A 19070-nucleotide genomic window follows, 5' to 3' on the forward strand; every position below is an offset into this window, starting at 1 on the left:
ACCCCAAACATCCACCAATGAGGATGAGGTTACACACTGCCAGAGTTTGTCAGAACACAAAGCTTGAGAGTGTGATTCCTTTGGTCCAGATCTATCTGGATATGCAACATTACAGAATTCATGTCTGCACCCAATACATGGGTACTATGGGTACAGTTAATAAGTAAACTAATTACTGTGCTCTTTGTACCTGGATAGGGTTTCCCTCCCTTAACACTTTCCTGTAGCGTGTTTTGTCGGACAGAGGGAGACTGAGCAGAGGAAGACTGGACAGCTTGTTTTTGTTCCGCCTCTGTAAGTTTCAGAGTGTGTTGTCTGTAAGTGTTTAAAAAGGTTGCTTGTATTGTTGCTGTGTGTACATTCTTATCACAAATATTGCATCGTGCAATATTTTTTTCCGCTGTTGAGAAGTAGCACCACACCACACCATGCTTTCTTTCTGCCATTCTGTTTAATGCGGAAGTGTGTGTGTGTGTGTGTGTGTGTGTGTGTGTGTTTGTGTGTGTTGAGTACATAGATGAATGCAGTTTTGCTAAATTCAATAACTACCCTAGCATTTTTATTCTTCTGAAAGCACCTAGTAACAAATTTAGCAGTTTTTAAAATTTATTTAGCAACTTTTGATAAGTCACTCAGACAATAAAAAGGCACACATTTTCCATCCAAATTACACAAAAAGAGGAAACCAAAGATGCCTCGCAGTACACATACCATGTCAATTGAGTTAGCTGCAATTGTTATTTGCAATTGTTCAATTTAATAATAATAATAATAATTTAATAATTGTTCATTCATAATACACTTTGTTAGTAGCTTGTACCTGCAATTGTTGATCCGTTAGTACAGTTGTTAGAAAAATGGAAAAGATACTTGTAATTTTCCAGGACATTATCCGTTATCCACTGTAACCCTGTAACCCGAAAAATGCGTAATTTAAAATGCAGGTACGGAAAATTCTTTCATATTAACAGATTGTGCCCTATTTTTACAGACTTTTCTTAAGAGTGTAGCATATTAACTACTAATACACTGTTTAAAGCATAATTGTTGAACTAGCTACTAAAAAAAGTAAACTGTTATCATTTAAAAATGTTTGTGTTCAATAATTAAATGTATTCAAAAATACAATTGTTTATATTTTAATAATATATTATGCATATTATTTTACAAACAAATCTAAATTAATATGTACAAGTCATCTCATTATAACAAAGTGTAGATGGGATGTAAATAAGAGATTTGCTGTGCAGAACTTCATTGATTATCTTTGCGAGATCACGATGGGATTATAAACCGACCGCTCTTTCCTCCATACCAGCAGACGCTAAAGCAAGCTCACTAATTTAAGAAGCAACCTCAGTGATTTGATTCTGGAGCCAGGCCTGATGCTAGGTGTTGCAGTCTTTATCTTGTTAGCGCGCCTGTCTGCCCTGCCGGAGAGCCGGGTTCGAGTCCCTCTTCACGGTTACATAAGCCTGTGTGTTTGCAGTTTTACTGTACTGATACATATACGGCGGCTCTTTATATTGCAGAAGATTGTTTTGTCAAGGTAATGTTGAAATACGCAAGTTACATGAAATCTAATGTGCATTTTCTTACAGAGTGTCATTATGGTGAAATGCTGTGGTTTGGTGTCTGAGGAAAATGTGCCAGGTACAAACGCTCCACTTCCTACTTATAAATAATCAAAGCTTTAACTGTTTTATTTGTGCATAATTCTTCTTAATTATCAATAGTGTATTTTCCACAGGTGCATATCTTCTGAAGAGAGTGTTGAGATGTTTGTGTGTTTGATCTGAAGAGAGTGTTGAGATGTTTGTGTGTTTGTGTAGATCTTCTGAAGAGAGTGTTGAGATGTTTGTGTGTTTGTGTAGATCTTCTGAAGAGAGTATTGAGGTGTTTGTGTAGATCTTCTGAAGAGAGTGTTGAGATGTTTGTGTGTTTGTGTAGATCTTCTGAAGAGAGTGTTGAGATGTTTGTGTGTTTGTGTAGATCTTCTGAAGAGAGTATTGAGGTGTTTGTGTAGATCTTCTGAAGAGAGTGTTGAGATGTTTGTGTAGATCTTCTGAAGAGAGTGTTGAGATGTTTGTGTGTTTTTTGTAGATCTTCTGAAGAGAGTGTTGAGATGTTTGTTTGTTTTTTGTAGACCTTCTGAAGAGAGTGTTGAGATGTTTGTGTGTTTGTGTAGATCTTCTGAAGAGAGTGTTGAGATGTTTGTGTGTTTGTGTAGACCTTCTGAAGAGAGTGTTGAGATGTTTGTGTGTTTGTGTAGATCTTCTGAAGAGAGTGTTGAGGTGTTTGTGTGTTTGTGCAGATCTTCTGAAGAGAGTGTTGAGATGTTTGTGTAGATCTTCTGAAGAGAGTGTTGAGATGTTTGTGTGTTTGTGTAGATCTTCTGAAGAGAGTGTTGAGATGTTTGTGTGTTTGTGTAGATCTTCTGAAGAGAGTGTTGAGATGTTTGTGTAGATCTTCTGAAGAGAGTGTTGAGATGTTTGTGTGTTTGTGTAGATCTTCTGAAGAGAGTGTTGAGATGTTTGTGTAGATCTTCTGAAGAGAGTGTTGAGATGTTTGTGTAGATCTTCTGAAGAGAGTGTTGAGATGTTTGTGTGTTTGTGTAGATCTTCTGAAGAGAGTGTTGAGATGTTTGTGTGTTTGTGTAGATCTTCTGAAGAGAGTGTTGAGATGTTTGTGTGTTTGTGTAGATCTTCTGAAGAGAGTGTTGAGATGTTTGTGTGTTTGTGTAGATCTTCTGAAGAGAGTGTTGAGATGTTTGTGTGTTTGTGCAGATCTTCTGAAGAGAGTGTTGAGATGTTTGTGTGTTTGTGTAGATCTTCTGAAGAGAGTATTGAGGTGTTTGTGTAGATCTTCTGAAGAGAGTGTTGAGATGTTTGTGTGTTTGTGTAGATCTTCTGAAGAGAGTATTGAGGTGTTTGTGTAGATCTTCTGAAGAGAGTGTTGAGATGTTTGTGTGTTTGTGTAGATCTTCTGAAGAGAGTGTTGAGATGTTTGTGTGTTTGTGTAGATCTTCTGAAGAGAGTATTGAGGTGTTTGTGTAGATCTTCTGAAGAGAGTGTTGAGATGTTTGTGTAGATCTTCTGAAGAGAGTGTTGAGATGTTTGTGTGTTTTTTGTAGATCTTCTGAAGAGAGTGTTGAGATGTTTGTTTGTTTTTTGTAGACCTTCTGAAGAGAGTGTTGAGATGTTTGTGTGTTTGTGTAGATCTTCTGAAGAGAGTGTTGAGATGTTTGTGTGTTTGTGTAGACCTTCTGAAGAGAGTGTTGAGATGTTTGTGTGTTTGTGTAGATCTTCTGAAGAGAGTGTTGAGATGTTTGTGTGTTTGTGCAGATCTTCTGAAGAGAGTGTTGAGATGTTTGTGTAGATCTTCTGAAGAGAGTGTTGAGATGTTTGTGTAGATCTTCTGAAGAGAGTGTTGAGATGTTTGTGTGTTTGTGTAGATCTTCTGAAGAGAGTGTTGAGATGTTTGTGTGTTTGTGTAGATCTTCTGAAGAGAGTGTTGAGATGTTCGTGTAGATCTTCTGAAGAGAGTGTTGAGATGTTTGTGTAGATCTTCTGAAGAGAGTGTTGAGATGTTTGTGTGTTTGTGTAGATCTTCTGAAGAGAGTGTTGAGATGTTTGTGTGTTTGTGTAGATCTTCTGAAGAGAGTGTTGAGATGTTTGTGTGTTTGTGTAGATCTTCTGAAGAGAGTGTTGAGATGTTTGTGTGTTTGTGTAGATCTTCTGAAGAGAGTGTTGAGATGTTTGTGTAGATCTTCTGAAGAGAGTGTTGAGATGTTTGTGTGTTTGTGTAGATCTTCTGAAGAGAGTGTTGAGATGTTTGTGTGTTTGTGTAGATCTTCTGAAGAGAGTGTTGAGATGTTTGTGTAGATCTTCTGAAGAGAGTGTTGAGATGTTTGTGTGTTTGTGTAGATCTTCTGAAGAGAGTGTTGAGATGTTTGTGTGTTTGTGTAGATCTTCTGAAGAGAGTGTTGAGATGTTTGTGTAGATCTTCTGAAGAGAGTGTTAAGATGTTTGTGTAGATCTTCTGAAGAGAGTGTTGAGATGTTTGTGTGTTTGTGTAGATCTTCTGAAGAGAGTGTTGAGATGTTTGTGTGTTTGTGTAGATCTTCTGAAGAGAGTGTTGAGATGTTTGTGTGTTTGTGTAGATCTTCTGAAGAGAGTGTTGAGATGTTTGTGTGTTTGTGTAGATCTTCTGAAGAGAGTGTTGAGATGTTTGTGTGTTTGTGTAGATCTTCTGAAGAGAGTGTTGAGATGTTTGTGTGTTTGTGCAGATCTTCTGAAGAGAGTGTTGAGATGTTTGTGTAGATCTTCTGAAGAGAGTGTTGAGATGTTTGTGTAGATCTTCTGAAGAGAGTGTTGAGATGTTTGTGTGTTTGTGTAGATCTTCTGAAGAGAGTGTTGAGATGTTTGTGTGTTTGTGTAGATCTTCTGAAGAGAGTGTTGAGATGTTTGTGTAGATCTTCTGAAGAGAGTGTTGAGATGTTTGTGTAGATCTTCTGAAGAGAGTGTTGAGATGTTTGTGTAGATCTTCTGAAGAGAGTGTTGAGATGTTTGTGTAGATCTTCTGAAGAGAGTGTTGAGATGTTTGTGTGTTTGTGTAGATCTTCTGAAGAGAGTGTTGAGATGTTTGTGTGTTTGTGTAGATCTTCTGAAGAGAGTGTTGAGATGTTTGTGTGTTTGTGTAGATCTTCTGAAGAGAGTGTTGAGATGTTTGTGTAGATCTTCTGAAGAGAGTGTTGAGATGTTTGTGTGTTTGTGTAGATCTTCTGAAGAGAGTGTTGAGATGTTTGTGTGTTTGTGTAGATCTTCTGAAGAGAGTGTTGAGATGTTTGTGTGTTTGTGTAGATCTTCTGAAGAGAGTGTTGAGATGGTTGTGTGTTTGTGTAGATCTTCTGAAGAGAGTGTTGAGATGTTTGTGTGTTTGTGTAGATCTTCTGAAGAGAGTGTTGAGATGTTTGTGTGTTTGTGTAGATCTTCTGAAGAGAGTGTTGAGATGTTTGTGTAGATCTTCTGAAGAGAGTGTTGAGATGTTTGTGTAGATCTTCTGAAGAGAGTGTTGAGGTGTTTGTGTGTTTCTCTCAGTTCCTCTGAAGAGCATCTCGGTGCAGCTGCTGGTTCAGGATCATGTGGCCTCAGTCAGCTCCAGTCTGCAGTATGTCAATGAGGAGGATCGTCCGCTGGAGGCCGTGTTCGTCTTCCCGCTGCCCTCCGATGCCGCCGTCTGCCACTTCAGCGCCAGGGTTGGAGAGCAAGAGATTGTTGCAGAGGTGCAGGACAAACAGAGAGTGAGTCTAATCAGCAGCAGTGTTGTATTTTATCTATTCCTGCTCAGACCTGACCCTAATCAAACTCACCTGTGTGCTGGAGCTAAACTTTGGAGGACAGTGGCTCTATGCCCATGTTATCTGGAATAACAGTAAGCTGGGTTGTTCTGGTGTTTATGGATGTGTTTGTCTCTCACAGGCGCGGGATCAGTATGATGATGCTGTGAGTTCGGGTCAGCAGGCGTTTCTTCTGGAAGAGAGCGATCAGAGTCCGGATGTGTTCAGACTGAGTGTGGGCTGTTTGTCTCCGGGTCAGACTGCCGTCATCTCCATCATCTACATCATTGAGCTCAGTGTTCAGGCCGACAACGCCCTGCGCTTCTGTCTGCCGGCTGTACTCAACCCCAGATACACACCAGCAGGTGCACAGTTTACCTGATTCCAGCTAACAACACACACAACTACTCTGCCCAGAAAGCATATTAGTGAATGATGTAGCAGGGTTTCGGCAGTTCCTTAAAAAGTCTTAAATTTAGTTCTGTCAGGACCATTATCATCAGAGATAAATTAAAATTAGCATACATTTTAGGTTGGCGGTATGGTTCTGTTCTGGGCACTCCTCCAACCTAGCATGGATAAGAGCATAAATAGTCCCCCTAGGGTAAACAGAACAGAACCAACATTAATGATTAATGTAGTAGATATCATTAATGTTCTAAACGATTATTTTATGTAACAACATAATTCAGTGGTCTGACTCAACGAGAATATCCAATGCCACAACCTGACTGGATGAGAGGAGGAGCTGGCTGATTAGCTCCTGAGCAAAGCGATAACTGTTGAATAATGACTGAAAGGACCTTATAAAGGAAATTATGGTTGGAGTCGTACTCCTATAGGTAGACATGGATCAACTGAAAGTCAGCTGATGCGAGTTTGACTAACGTGACCTGCCAGAACTAACACTGTGCTCCATTTGTATCAAATTTAAAGCCATAAAGAGAATTAAATGGTACGAGTAAGTCTTAATTATGATTTCAAGAGGCCTTACATTTGGGGACAGAAAGTAAATGGTACAAAAAGTTAAATTTGGGGACAGAAATATAAGAATTGAAGTATGGCTTAAACATGAGCGCTGCACGTTTCAAAGTCCGGTGTTGCTTTGTTTACTGCTGATACTGGGAAAAACGCTATATTTCTGCCAGTCTGAAAGTGGAATAAATTTGCATTTTTAATAATCCTTTCTGCTGTTTTTGCTCAGATCTTTGCACGCAGAGAAGATAACGCATTATATGAATCTAAAATTTTTAGACAGCAAAATATGTTATTTAATGAATATGATGATTGATAATAATTGTTTAAATGAATATAATAACTGAAACTTTTAACTCATACATTTTATTAAAAATGGTTTAAAGGCGGAAATGTAAAGTTCATCATTTTACAAAAGTTTTTTTTGTGAAAACTTGTATCTGAACTGTAAATCATGCTTTTTTGCCATTTTATAGTTTAATATGTTACCTGGAATGATGAGTCAACAGAGTGAGGATCCATTTGCAGCTTTTAATAAAAGTAAATACAGTTGTACAGGCGTGGTCGATCAACAGTAAACAGGGTTATCTTAGACGAGACAAAATCAGAGTAGTAAGACAGGCGAGTGATCGGGGCAGGCAGCAAGCAGAGTAAACAACAGTCCATATAACAGAGCAAGAGGGTCAAAGGCAAGGCAAGGCAAATTTATTTATATAGCACATTTCATACACAATGGAAATTCAAAGTTCTTTACATAAAAGGAATTAAAATAATCATAAAGAATAAATCACAACAATAAAACAAGGAATTAAAAAAAACTTTTAAAATGATCTAAAATTTATTTAAAATGAATTAAAACAGTTACGGTTATACATAAAATACAGTGCAGTCAGTCCGGACGTAGCACAGAGCTCATTCAACAAATGCACAGTTAAACAGATGAGTTTTGAGTCTGGATTTAAATGTGGCTAATGTTTTAGCACATCTGATCTCTTCTGGAAGCTGGTTCCAACTGCGGGCCGCATAATAGCTAAAAGCAGACTCCACTTGTTTTGTGTGAACCCTTGGTATTTCTAACTGACTCGATCCTAATGATCTGAGTGGTCTGTGGTTTCCAAGTCTTGACTGGAAACAAAACATCTAATTCACCAGGCAGCGTAAAATAAAAATAAAAATAAATAAATAAAAATAAAAATAAATAAACAAGAGAAACAGTCCAGGATCAAACACAGTAATGCAATAGAGAAGATAATAACGCTCAGAAATGTTAGCCAGAGCAAAACAAGACTTTGCGAAGAGTGAGTTTGAGACAAAGGCTTAAGTAGTCCGTAAACAAGCATTAGGTGAGCTCATAATCAGTGCCAGGTACAGTGCCAAGGCTGCATTTAATTCTTCAAAAATACAGTGAAATAATATTATTACTTTAAAATAGCTGTGAATAAATGTTAAACTGTAATTGATTCCTCTGATCAAAGCTGCATTTTCAGCATCATTACTCTTCAGTGTCACATGATCCTTCAGAAATCATTCTAATATACTGATTTACTGCTCAAGAAACATTTCTGCTTCAGTGACTGGTGTTATAGTGTATCTCTGTTTGTCTGTCTATTTCTTTCAGCTTCAGCGGCCGGTGTTCCAGAAGTTTTCTCAGCATCAGTTATTCCTTACACTCTGTCTCTGAGTGTTGAAGTGAGATCTTCAGACCGCATCTCCAGACTGGAGTCCAGCTGCCCTCTGGATCCTCTGGAGTTCCTCGACGCACAGCACACTCACGCCACGGTACTGTGTGTTTATGTGTGAGTGTGTGTGTGTGTGTGTGTGTTTATGTGTGTGTGTGTGTACAGTTTTCATGCACGTAGCATAAGCAGAAACCTGTAATGTGTGAGTGTGTGTGTGTGTGTGTGTGTGTTTATGTGTGTGTGTGTGTGTGTGTGTGTACAGTTTTCATGCACGTAGCACAAGCAGAAACCTGTAATGTGTGTGTGTGAGTACAGTTTTCATGCATGTAGCATAAGCAGAAGCCTGTAATGTGTGTGTGTGTGTGTGTGTGTGTGTGTGTGTGCAGTTTTCATGCACTTAGCATCACCAGAAGTCTGTAATGTGTGTGTGTGTGTGTGTTGTGTGTGTGTGTGTGAGAGAGTGTGAGAGTGTGTGTGTGTACAGTTTTCATTCATGTAGCATCAGCAGAAGCCTGTAATGTGTGTGTGTGTGTGTGTGTGTGTGCAGTTTTCATGCACTTAGCATCACCAGAAGTCTGTAATGTGTGTGTGTGTGTGTGTTTGTGTGTGTAGGTGAATCTGAGCGCTGGTCACCGGTTTGATAAGGATGTGGAGCTGCTTCTGTACTATGAGAACACCCATCAGCCCACTGCTGTGGTGGAGGCTGGAGCAGCTGCAGCTCAGTCAGGTAGATGGTTTTATTTATACATGAAGTCAGTATGCTGTAAATACACTGCTAATATGTGACTTAAGGGGTCAGTTCACACCCTCAAATGAACATTAAGTCATTGACTGCTCATAGGAGCTACACACTCACCACTGCAATGTAAAATATCCGACAATGTCACAATTTCTTAAAGGCAGTTATTTGGTGTTCATGTCTCACTAAGCGATTAAAGACTGTAGATTATTCTCTACAACAAAATAAATCTTAAAATCTATATACACCACATTTAATTTTGTTTGCACTATTAACGGTTCTTCCTACTGTATTAGAGAGAAAAGAGGTTTTGTGGGTCTTTTGTGTGGAGAACTCTGCTAATTATTTCACTTTACGCACTTTAATTTCAATGGGCAAACTTCTTTGTTTTGATATTGTGCCATCTTAAATTCACTTTTGGAACCATAATGAGCATAAATAAAAATGTTCATGGTGTTTGAAGTTCTGAGCAGAATGATCATATTCTTGTCCGCAGCTCAAGGGTTTGTGGGTAATATTAATAATTATATATATTTGCACAGAACTTCTCTGAGCTCTGATGTTTAGGGTGGATCATACCTGAGTCGGGACGCAGGGCTTGATGAGTTGTTCAGGTAGTTTTATTCACTCTGCAGGACAGAGACCGCTATATAGTGTAGGGCTGTCAAAATGGCTGATAAACTAGATTTTAATTTTGTACTTAATTATTATCAATAGTCGAATTTAAAAGGCATAATTTCAGTAAGGGAGAAAAAAGCTTTTGTCTTCTCTCCTGAGGCCACAACGGGACGTATCGAGCAAACTATTACTAATGCACATTTATTCAAAGCAATAAAATAACAGGACTATCTTTGAAAATAAAGTGCATAATGTTTAAAATAGTGTATATAAACCAAATATAATTACTTAAGTTGCTTAAACAATCAGAAACAAAACAGCATCATGTACAGGTGCATCTCAATAAATTAGAATGTCGTGAAAAAATTCATTTTTTCATGTAAGTTATTTCAAAAAGTGAAACTTTCATATATTTTAGATTCATTGCATGTAAAGTAAATTTATTTTGATGATTTGATAATTTTAATGATTAGAGCTTACAGCTCATGAAAGTCAAAAATCAGTATCTCAAAACATTAGAATATTTACATTTGAGTTTCAATAAATGACCATCTCTACAGTATAAATTCAGCGTATCTCTTGTTCTTTGAAACCACAATAATGGAGAAGACTGCTGACTTGGCAATGATCCAGAAGATGAACATTGACGTCCTCCACAAAGAGGGTAAGTCACAGAGGGTCATTACTGAAAGCTGTGGCTGTTCACAGAGTGCTGTATCAAAGCATATTAAATGCAAAGTTGACTGGAACGAAGAATTTGGGTAGGAAAAGGTGCACAAGCAACAGGGATGACCGCAAGCTTGAGAATACTGTCAAGCAAAGCTGATTCAAACACTTGTGAGAGCTTCAGAAGGAGTGGACTGAAGCTGGAGTCAGTGCATCAAGAGTCTCCACGCTCAGACGTCTTCAGGAAAAGGGCTACCAAGCCACTTCTGAACCAGAGACAACGTCAGAAGCATCTTACCTGGGCTGTGGAGAAAAAGAACTGGACTGTTGCATTTCATTTGTAAATCAAGGTCCCAGAGTCTGGAGGAAGAGCGGAGAGGCACAGAATCCATGTTGCTTGAAGTCCAGTGTGAAGTTTCCACAGTCAGAGATGATTTGGGCTGCCATGTCATCTGCTGGTGTTGGTCCACTGTGTTTTATCAAGTCCACAGTCAACGCAGCCATCTACCAGGAGATTTTAGAGCACTTCATGCTTCCTTCTGCTGACAAGCTTTATGGAGATGCTGATTTCATTTTCCAGCAGGACTAGGTACCTGCCCACACTGCCAAAGCTACTAAAAGCTGGTTCAATGACCATGGTGTTACTGTGCTTGATTGGCCAGAAAACTCGCCTGACCTGATCCTCATAGAGAATCTATGAGGTATTGTCAAGAGGAAGATGAGAGACACCAGACCCAATAATGCAGATGACCTGAAGGCCGCTATCAAAGCAACCTGGGCTTCCATTACACCCATTGCCTCCATTCCACACCGAATTGAGGCAGTAATTCATGCAAAAGGAGCCTCTACCAAGTACTGAGTGCATATACAGTAAATGAACATACTTTCCAGAAGGCCAACAATTCACTAAAACATTTTTTTTATTGGTCTTGTGAAGAATTCTAATTTGTTGAGAGAGTGAATTGGTGGGTTTTTGTTAAATGTGAGCCTGCATCATCACAATTAAAAGAACCAAAGACTTAAACTACTTCAGTCTGTGTGCATTGAATTGATTTAATACACGAGTTTCACAATTTGAGTTGAATTACTGAAATAAATTAACTTTTCCACAACGTTTCTAATTTATTGAGATGCACCTGTATGTATGCATAGTTTAATACAAAGAACTGAAAACCAATCACAAAGACTACTTTTTTTCATTTAAAAATATGAGATGCAGTGAGATGGTAAAAAATCATCATAAAGTTGAGACATGTTTTATTAAAGTTGAACTTACATTCATTTTTAAATGGCTTTCTAAACAAGCGGCTGTCTCGTGCGAGACACGAGTGCAACAGGGATATATGTCCTTCTAGAAAATGCACATTCTGTGTGAACGCCTTGGTTTCAGTTTTGCTGTAAACAATATCTTCTCCGCATTGATGTTCTCTTTTTCCACAATATTTTGAATGAACAACGCAACATCTGGTGGGTTCAACTGGATAGGCTAACAAAAGCATTAAAAAGCAATGACACTTACATCGTCATCGCATCTTGTGTGCCACTGATAAGGCTGCCTGACGCACACATAAAACTCAAATGCAAAAATGTGGATTTTTATTTTAAATTCCAATATTCAAGATTCAAATTTTTATTTGGCAGCCCTAGTATAGTGTAACAAATACTGAATTCAGGCCATTTACACCCTGTTTCCCTGTTTACACTGTTTCAGGGTCTCTGATGGGCGACCCGGCGCTCATGATCAGTTTGTACCCAGAGTTCCCTGCGGATGTGATGTCATCACTGGCGTCTCAGGGCGAGTTCATTTTTGTGGTGGACAGATCCGGCAGTATGAGCTGCGAGATGCATCATGGGAAAGATGCACAGAAGCGCATCGAAAGCGCAAGAGTAAGATGTAGGATTTCAGATATAACACATCTATTGAGTTGTATTGAGTCACTGAACTCATCTGTACTTGTGTCTCTCCAGGACACGCTGCTGCTGCTGCTGAAGAGTTTGCCCATGGGATGCTACTTCAACATCTACGGATTCGGCTCTCGCTTTGAGTCCTTCTTCCCGTCAGTAACTGGATGTTAGTTGTTCTTTAGGAATGATCTCATGTTGGTTAGCTGTGGTTTTGAGAGAGATTGTGTCGTTGCAGTCAGAGTGTCGTGTACAGCGAGGACACGATGGAAGAGGCTCTAAGGAGAGTAAAGAGCATGAGTGCAGATATGGGCGGCACAGAGATCCTACAGCCTCTGAAACACATCTACAGTCAGCCCTGTTACCCTGATCACCCCCGACAGGTACAGACAAACATATCACAGGCATTTCCTGTTAATTACAATATGGGTGCACAATTATGCATTAAATAATGCTTAACAAATGCACAGATAATCATGAGTTAATGTATAACTCATGATGAACTAAACCATTTATTAACAATTACTGCATCAGCAACAAATGAACACTCTATATGATTCATAGATTAAGTAATCAATAAATTGTTATTAGTTAAATGTGTCATAATGTATTAATTGCCTAATAACTTATTTTATTAACTAATGAAGTACACTCTTATGGTAATTACCACATTGAGTCGAAGCCATGCCTTTAAACTTCCAGTTGTCTGCTTTAATTAATCATTAAGCTAAAGATTTGCAAAGGTATTAATTAAAACAGACAACTGGAAGTTGAAATGCATGCTTGAACCCATTGTGGTAATTAACATATGATTTTACACTATTAGTTAATATAATATGTTATTAGGGAATTAATACTTTATGACACATTTAAGTAATAACAATTTATTGATTACTTAATCTATTAATCATATAGAGTGTTCATTTGTTGCTGATGCAGTAATTGTTAATAAATGGTTTAGTTCATGTTGAGTTATACATTAACTCATGATTATCTGTTCATTTGTTAAGCATGAATTAATGCATATTAGTGTCACCATATTGTAAAGATGCTTATGTATTTTCCTTCTTCAGTTGAAAAGAAATTAAGGTTTTTGAGGAATTCATTCCAGGAGTTTTCTCCATGCAGTAGACTTCAATGGGGATCAGCGGCACGAAGGACCAAAACAAGTTTCAATGATGCTTCAAAGAGCTCTACAAGATCCCAGCCGAGCTATCCCTAGCCAAACTATCATCCATTTTCTAAAAAAACCCACAAATGCTCGTCTTGTACTAGCTTTTATTACATAATAATGCATGCGTGATGTTGGTGGAAGTAATGACCCAGTGTTTACAAATCAAACATGCAAATAGAGTCAATCGCCCTTTACAAAATATATATATAATATTTTTTTTTTTTTTTTAGAAAATAACCAATGGCTTTTGCTAGATAATACCCTTATTCCTCAGCTGGGATTGGGTAGAGCCCTTTGAAGCTGCATTAAAACTGCATTTTTAACCTTCAGTCCATTGAACACCATTGAAGTCCACTATATGGAGAGAAATCCTGGAATGTTCCCTTCCAGGAACTTCGAGCTGCGTCGGAAACGCATATGTGAACGCCTTCAGCGTGACCAGGCTCTGAATATGATGTGTAATCAGTCAAACAAGGGCGAGGCGTCACGGGCGGGGTGACGTCACGACCAGGAAATATAAAAGCACGTGCGGCGGAGCCGGCGTCAGCTTTTTGTCATTCAGAGAAGCGCTCTATGTGTGTCAGTCTTATTTACTGTTGTTTGTCCTAGTTTTAAGTGGAAAGCATTCAGTATCATGCCAAAGCCAAGGGCAAGCTCAGGGGTTAAGCTTTCAGACCACGTTTTAAGTCGTGTGTGCATCCTTGCCCTAGCTATATCACGAGCGAGGACACACACGATTTGTGCATGGTGTGCCTGGGTGCGGAGCACGCAGAATCGGTCTCCGCACCCGGAGGGCTCTCTTCGAGAAGGGAGCCTTCGCGAGCTCCCCACGCAGTGCCGGTCCCACTGCTGCCAAGGCAGAGCGGTGGCTGCACTCGTGGGGCTCGCAGGCTGATCTGGCTGGCGAGTGTGAGACGGGCATGTCCTTATCTCCTCCCGTATCTGGCGCCCCGTCTCTCGGTGTGGAAGCGGTCTCTTCCCCCGAGACGAGGGCTCAATGCTTCGTCTCTCTTCCTCTGAGGAGGTTGATGTGACGAGCGTTCACGAGGTTTCACCGCCTCTGTCGCCCCAATATGATATAACTATGAGCTTTGTAAGCTGCAGTGTTTGCACAAGCACAAAGAGAAAAATAATCCGGTCCCGCTTCTGCCGTAAAAAAGAGAGAAAAAAAGGCAGAGCGGCGGCTGCGCTCGCGGGGCGTGCAGAAAAAAAAGAAAAAGGCTGATCTGGCTGGCGAGAGTCAGACGGGCATGTCCCTATCTCCTCCCGCGCCTGATCTGGCGCCCCGTCTCTCGGTTCGGAAGCGGTCTCTTCCCCCTGAGACGAGGGCTCAACGAGGCCTTCCATTTTCCCCGATCTCCTCACCGAGGTGTCGAGATCGCGGGTGAAATCTTTTCGTCCCGTCCATTCATTCAAGACGCTTGCGAGCTATCTGTCTCCCTCTACGGCATCGCCTTTGAAGGCTCCTGCTCTGCTCACAACATCTATGGTGGGCAGAGTGTATGCATGCTCTCTAAACTCAGGTGGCTGCTGGGCGGGCGCAGCCTCCTCCGCATACCAGCTCCTCGCGCAAAAGGTCCTGACGGGCGAGCCCCAGGACCGCGGAGCGCGACCCCTAGTGGGGTGGAGCGACTTGCACCGCGGCACATGGTGACCGTCTCCCCTCGGTGCCCTCCGCCGGTGGGAGTCAGAGCGCACTCAACCTGAGGTGTGATGGCCTCCAAGGCCTTCTGGGCAGGTGTTCCATGCAGGACATCTGCAACGCAGCTGGGTGGTCCACGCCCCTGACTTTCGTTAGGTTCTATGACCTCGACATCCGACTCCTCTGTCCTTTCGTCCTGACACCAGGCAGGGACTTGTCAGTCTGGCGGCGTTGGTATCTCGTTCCCATATGCGTTTCCGACGCAGCTCGAAGTTCCTGGAAGGGAACGTCTCAGGTTATGTATGTAACCATGGTTCCCTGAAGGGAACGAGACGCTGCGTCGAGTAGCCACACTTCTGGCATCCCTGCCAGCGCTTGCTTCATGACTTGAAGCTGATGCCGGCTCCGCCGCACGTGCTTTTATACTTCCTGGTCGTGACGTCACCCCGCCCGTGACGCCTCGCCCTTGTTTGACTGATTACACATCATATTCAGAGCCTGGTCACGCTGAAGGCGTTCCCATATGCGTTTCCGACGCAGCATCTCGTTCCCTTCAGGGAACCATGGTTACATACGTAACCTGAGACGTTTTCCTCAAAAACATTAATTTCTTTTCGACTGAAGACAGAAAAACAGGGGGGTGACATGGGGGTGAGTAAAATGTGGGATTTTTTTATTCTGGAAGTGAACTAATGGTTTAATCACTAAACACTTGTTCTGAACACTGGAGGTGTGTTTCTCTCTCAGCTGTTCATCTTCACTGATGGAGAGGTGGGGAACACTAAGGAGGTGCTGGATCTGGTGAAGAGTCACGTTGATTCTCACAGGTTTGTTCACTCGTCTCGGTCCTCCTCATTTACTCCAGGGTTAGTTAATGTCAGAAGCTCAGCGCTGGAGCTGCTCTTGTGTCTGCAGGTGTTTCTCCTTCGGGATCGGTGAGGGTGCGAGTACGGCTCTAATCACAGGAATGGCCAGAGAAGGTTCTGGTCACGCTCAGTTCATCACAGGCACTGACCGCATGCAGCCCAAAGTAAGACCTGCTGCAGAAACAGACTGGATAGAATCAGTATAAGAGGTTTAGGGAGTTTATTTACAACCCTCTCTTGTTCATCAGGTGATGCAGTCTCTCAGGTTTGCTCTTCAGCCGGCCGTGGATAATATCTCTGTGGACTGGACCGTTCCTGAGGGAGTGAGGATGGAAATGCTGTCCCCACCCATCAATGCTCTGTTCCAGGGTCAGAGGGCGCTCATCTACGCTCAGATTAAAGGACAGGTCAAAGCTTTAAATGGTTTAATTATTAGTAGCCTGCAGGTAAAATACAGAATATCAATCATTTTGCGTATTTCTGTAATTAAGAAAAATTGCTGGCTGCTTGACCGAATCAGAATGAGCTTTATTGTCAAGTGTGTTTATACACACAAGGAATTTGTCTTGGTGTCAGGAACTTATAGTATAGAAAGGACAGCCAGCACTGGGTTAGGACAGCAACACTTGTCCTTGTAAGAAATCAGCAGAAGAATGTGAAATCACCAAATCCTCACATTACTCTGTTTCTTTCTCGTCACAGAGTTCAGGAGAGACAGAAGGAGCTGTAACTGTGAAATACAGACTGAAAGATCAACCAGTAACTAACCAGCTCCAGTTTACTCTTAAACCAGCGGAAGACACAGGGTAACACATACACACACACACTCACACACTCACACTATAAATACTATATTTATACACAAATACTATAAAAGTACAATATACAGACAGGGGCGCTATGAAGAGGTTAAAGGGGGTATGCAAGACAGAAATTTGGGCCCCCTTCTTCCTGTGTGTGTTTGTGTGTGTGCGTGTTTGATATTTAATAAAAAATTGAAAGACACCGAATAAGAAAATGAAACAATTTATTAATAAACATTTATATTATTTCAAATAACATTGAAATATTTTATTTCAAGTAATGAAAATGTTTTTAAGGTTTTAATTTTAGATTCAGTTTTAGTTAACTTTAATACATAAATAAATAATAAATATATAACCGTGCTTCCATCTGTCGTTGCAGTTTTAACTAGTCTTCTACACAATCCTTATTATTTCATTGTTTTAAAAAAAAAAAATCATTAAAATTAATTAATTAAAATTATTTGAAACAGTTTTCCTTTCTATTCTTAGTACGATATTACAATCTAACAATAAAGAAATTTAAAGACCCATAAAAGCAGCTAAACACTGCAACACGTTTTATAGCGGAACAGAAGTTTTAACTCTGCAGTCTTATACATTCAAAAAGAACTGATAGCGAAATTAAGAGTTGCATCTCCTAAACTTTTCTGACATAAAGGTAACACACGATTAAATTTGAACACGTCTAGTTTTCATGCTTGCCCATTTTTCTAACATGTCATCGAAGGGTGTGGATCGTGCAACTGCATTCTCTATTGATATGACTGCCAGATGCACTAATCGGTCTTGGTCCATTGTAGATCGCAGATAAAGTTTTAGTTTACTGAATGACCTCTCTGCAGAGGTCACTGTGACAGGCATGGTGAGGAACACTCTTAATGCTACAACCAAATTTGGGAATAATGATTCAAGGTTTCTCTGAAGAATGAATTTAGGTTTTTCAATTGTGGTTTTGCACGCACATAGAAGGCCACTTGCACTACAGACTTCTTGAATTAGGTCGTTCTACACATCCCGCGACATTACTGCATAGCACCTTGCGGATTCTTCTAAATCCTCCTTTGACATTTCACTCATTTGCAAAATTAAATGAAATTTCTCTGAAATCTGCCCCAGATTTTAAAATCTGGTGTTGAATTCACTGCTTATCGTGTCAACGGTTACATAAAACACTGTTTGTTTGAAATGAAGTTGGATGTTCTGGTGCCCTGGTTGTCCAGCACTCACTTCATCGTGAAATGTTTTGCACTTTATGTTACGCTTCTGCGCAAACTATGTAGAGGCATCACATTCATTCGCTAAAAGATGCGCATCTGTCACAGGCTTTTCAAACCCATCCTCTCTGTACTTGGAAAATAACTTTTTTCAGGTTGACAATCAACAAAACAGCTGTATCCAGCAAAATGTCAGCAGATTGCATGGCTGTGCTGGCGCGTGTGATTTCGGTCAGCATGTCATTCCAAATAACAAGACAATTCATAAATTCCATAGTCTGTATTCCATTAGATAGCTCATGAGCCTCTGAAGAAATTTTGCCATCTTTAGTCTCCCGTTCAAGATTTTCCAAAATGTCAAATACGCCTCCGAGCTGATACCTCAGAGCTTTGACCGAGTCCAGTTTCACCTCCCATCTCGTATCGCAGAGGGGTTTTAATGTTATGTCCACAAACTGTTTCAGAATGTCCCTGCGTTTCACTGAAGATGCAAATATAGTGTATAGTCATTGAACAGTTCCGAAAAAATTCAAGCATGCTCTGTTTGATGAGGTAGCATATCACAATAGAAAATTAAAGCTGTGACTCGCACACGACATAAAAAATGCATCTGGATTGTTTTCCAGAATTAAAACTTATACACCTCGGTGAATTCCTCTCATATTTGATCCATTATCATAACTTTGGCCGCGACAATTCAAGAGGTCAATCCCTAGGTTTTCCAATGTGGCAGTTAAAGTCTCCGCAAGTCCTTGACCTATTGTGTCAGTAACTGCGCTGAATCCCACAAACAATTCCTCAATTTTAGCTACTTTGTTCTCATCAATGTCAACATGTCGAATTATGACTGAAACTTGCTCTTGCTTGGATATGTCGGGCGTGCAGTCAAATTCAACTGCATAATATTTCGCAACTCTCATTTGTTTGCTGATTTTATCTAACATACAATCTGCGATGCATTTTAAGAATTTATTTTGTCTACACCAACTTAAATATGATGTACACATTTTTTCTGTCGATATTTTTTGAATGTGCTGAGCCATGACAATGTCATAAGTGGCTAAAAGCTCAATCCAAGAAAGTTTCCATTTCTTGGATTTCCAATCAGAGCATTTTTACCTCCTAAAAGTTCCTCTCTGCAAGGAACAAAATGCAGTCCAGCACCCTGGTCTCGTCCTTTCTTCTTCCATCGCAGCTTGTAGTTGATTGTCAATGCATTTACCCAGTCTTAACCTAGTTTCAAGTTCTTTCCATGCTAGGTAAGCGTCGGTGTGGATGGGTCCTGTTTCGTGATGCTTTAATCTACTTGAAAGACATCGCCAGTTACCATATTCTTTCACGAAGCGGCTGTTGTGTGTTTTCTCTCCACCGAAATCTTTGCATGCAAAGCAGTATACTTTGTTTGCTTTATGGGAAAACATCAGCCAGTCCCGTTCCACTCGTTACCCATT

The 19070-nt window shown here is 40.3% G+C and overlaps 1 protein-coding gene across 1 annotated transcript in view; it reads left to right on the top strand.

Annotated features, from left to right (window-relative positions):
* The first annotated feature begins 227 nt into the window (after positions 1–227).
* Positions 228–19070, top strand: part of LOC306866920 (von Willebrand factor A domain-containing protein 5A-like) — a 39816-nt gene continuing 20973 nt past the window's right edge. The window contains exons 1-13 of the mRNA XM_079412366.1: positions 228–294; positions 1602–1653; positions 5100–5302; positions 5481–5703; positions 7932–8092; positions 8605–8719; positions 11727–11902; positions 11984–12072; positions 12156–12300; positions 15481–15560; positions 15649–15763; positions 15848–16006; positions 16302–16405. Coding sequence (XP_079268492.1) covers positions 1611–1653; positions 5100–5302; positions 5481–5703; positions 7932–8092; positions 8605–8719; positions 11727–11902; positions 11984–12072; positions 12156–12300; positions 15481–15560; positions 15649–15763; positions 15848–16006; positions 16302–16405 — 1613 coding nt within the window. The 5' untranslated portion in view covers positions 228–294; positions 1602–1610. The remainder of the gene's footprint in view (positions 295–1601; positions 1654–5099; positions 5303–5480; positions 5704–7931; positions 8093–8604; positions 8720–11726; positions 11903–11983; positions 12073–12155; positions 12301–15480; positions 15561–15648; positions 15764–15847; positions 16007–16301; positions 16406–19070) is intronic.

This window comes from Barbus barbus, assembly GCF_936440315.1.
Source record: "Barbus barbus genome assembly, chromosome: 48".
Lineage (NCBI taxonomy): Eukaryota > Metazoa > Chordata > Actinopteri > Cypriniformes > Cyprinidae > Barbus > Barbus barbus.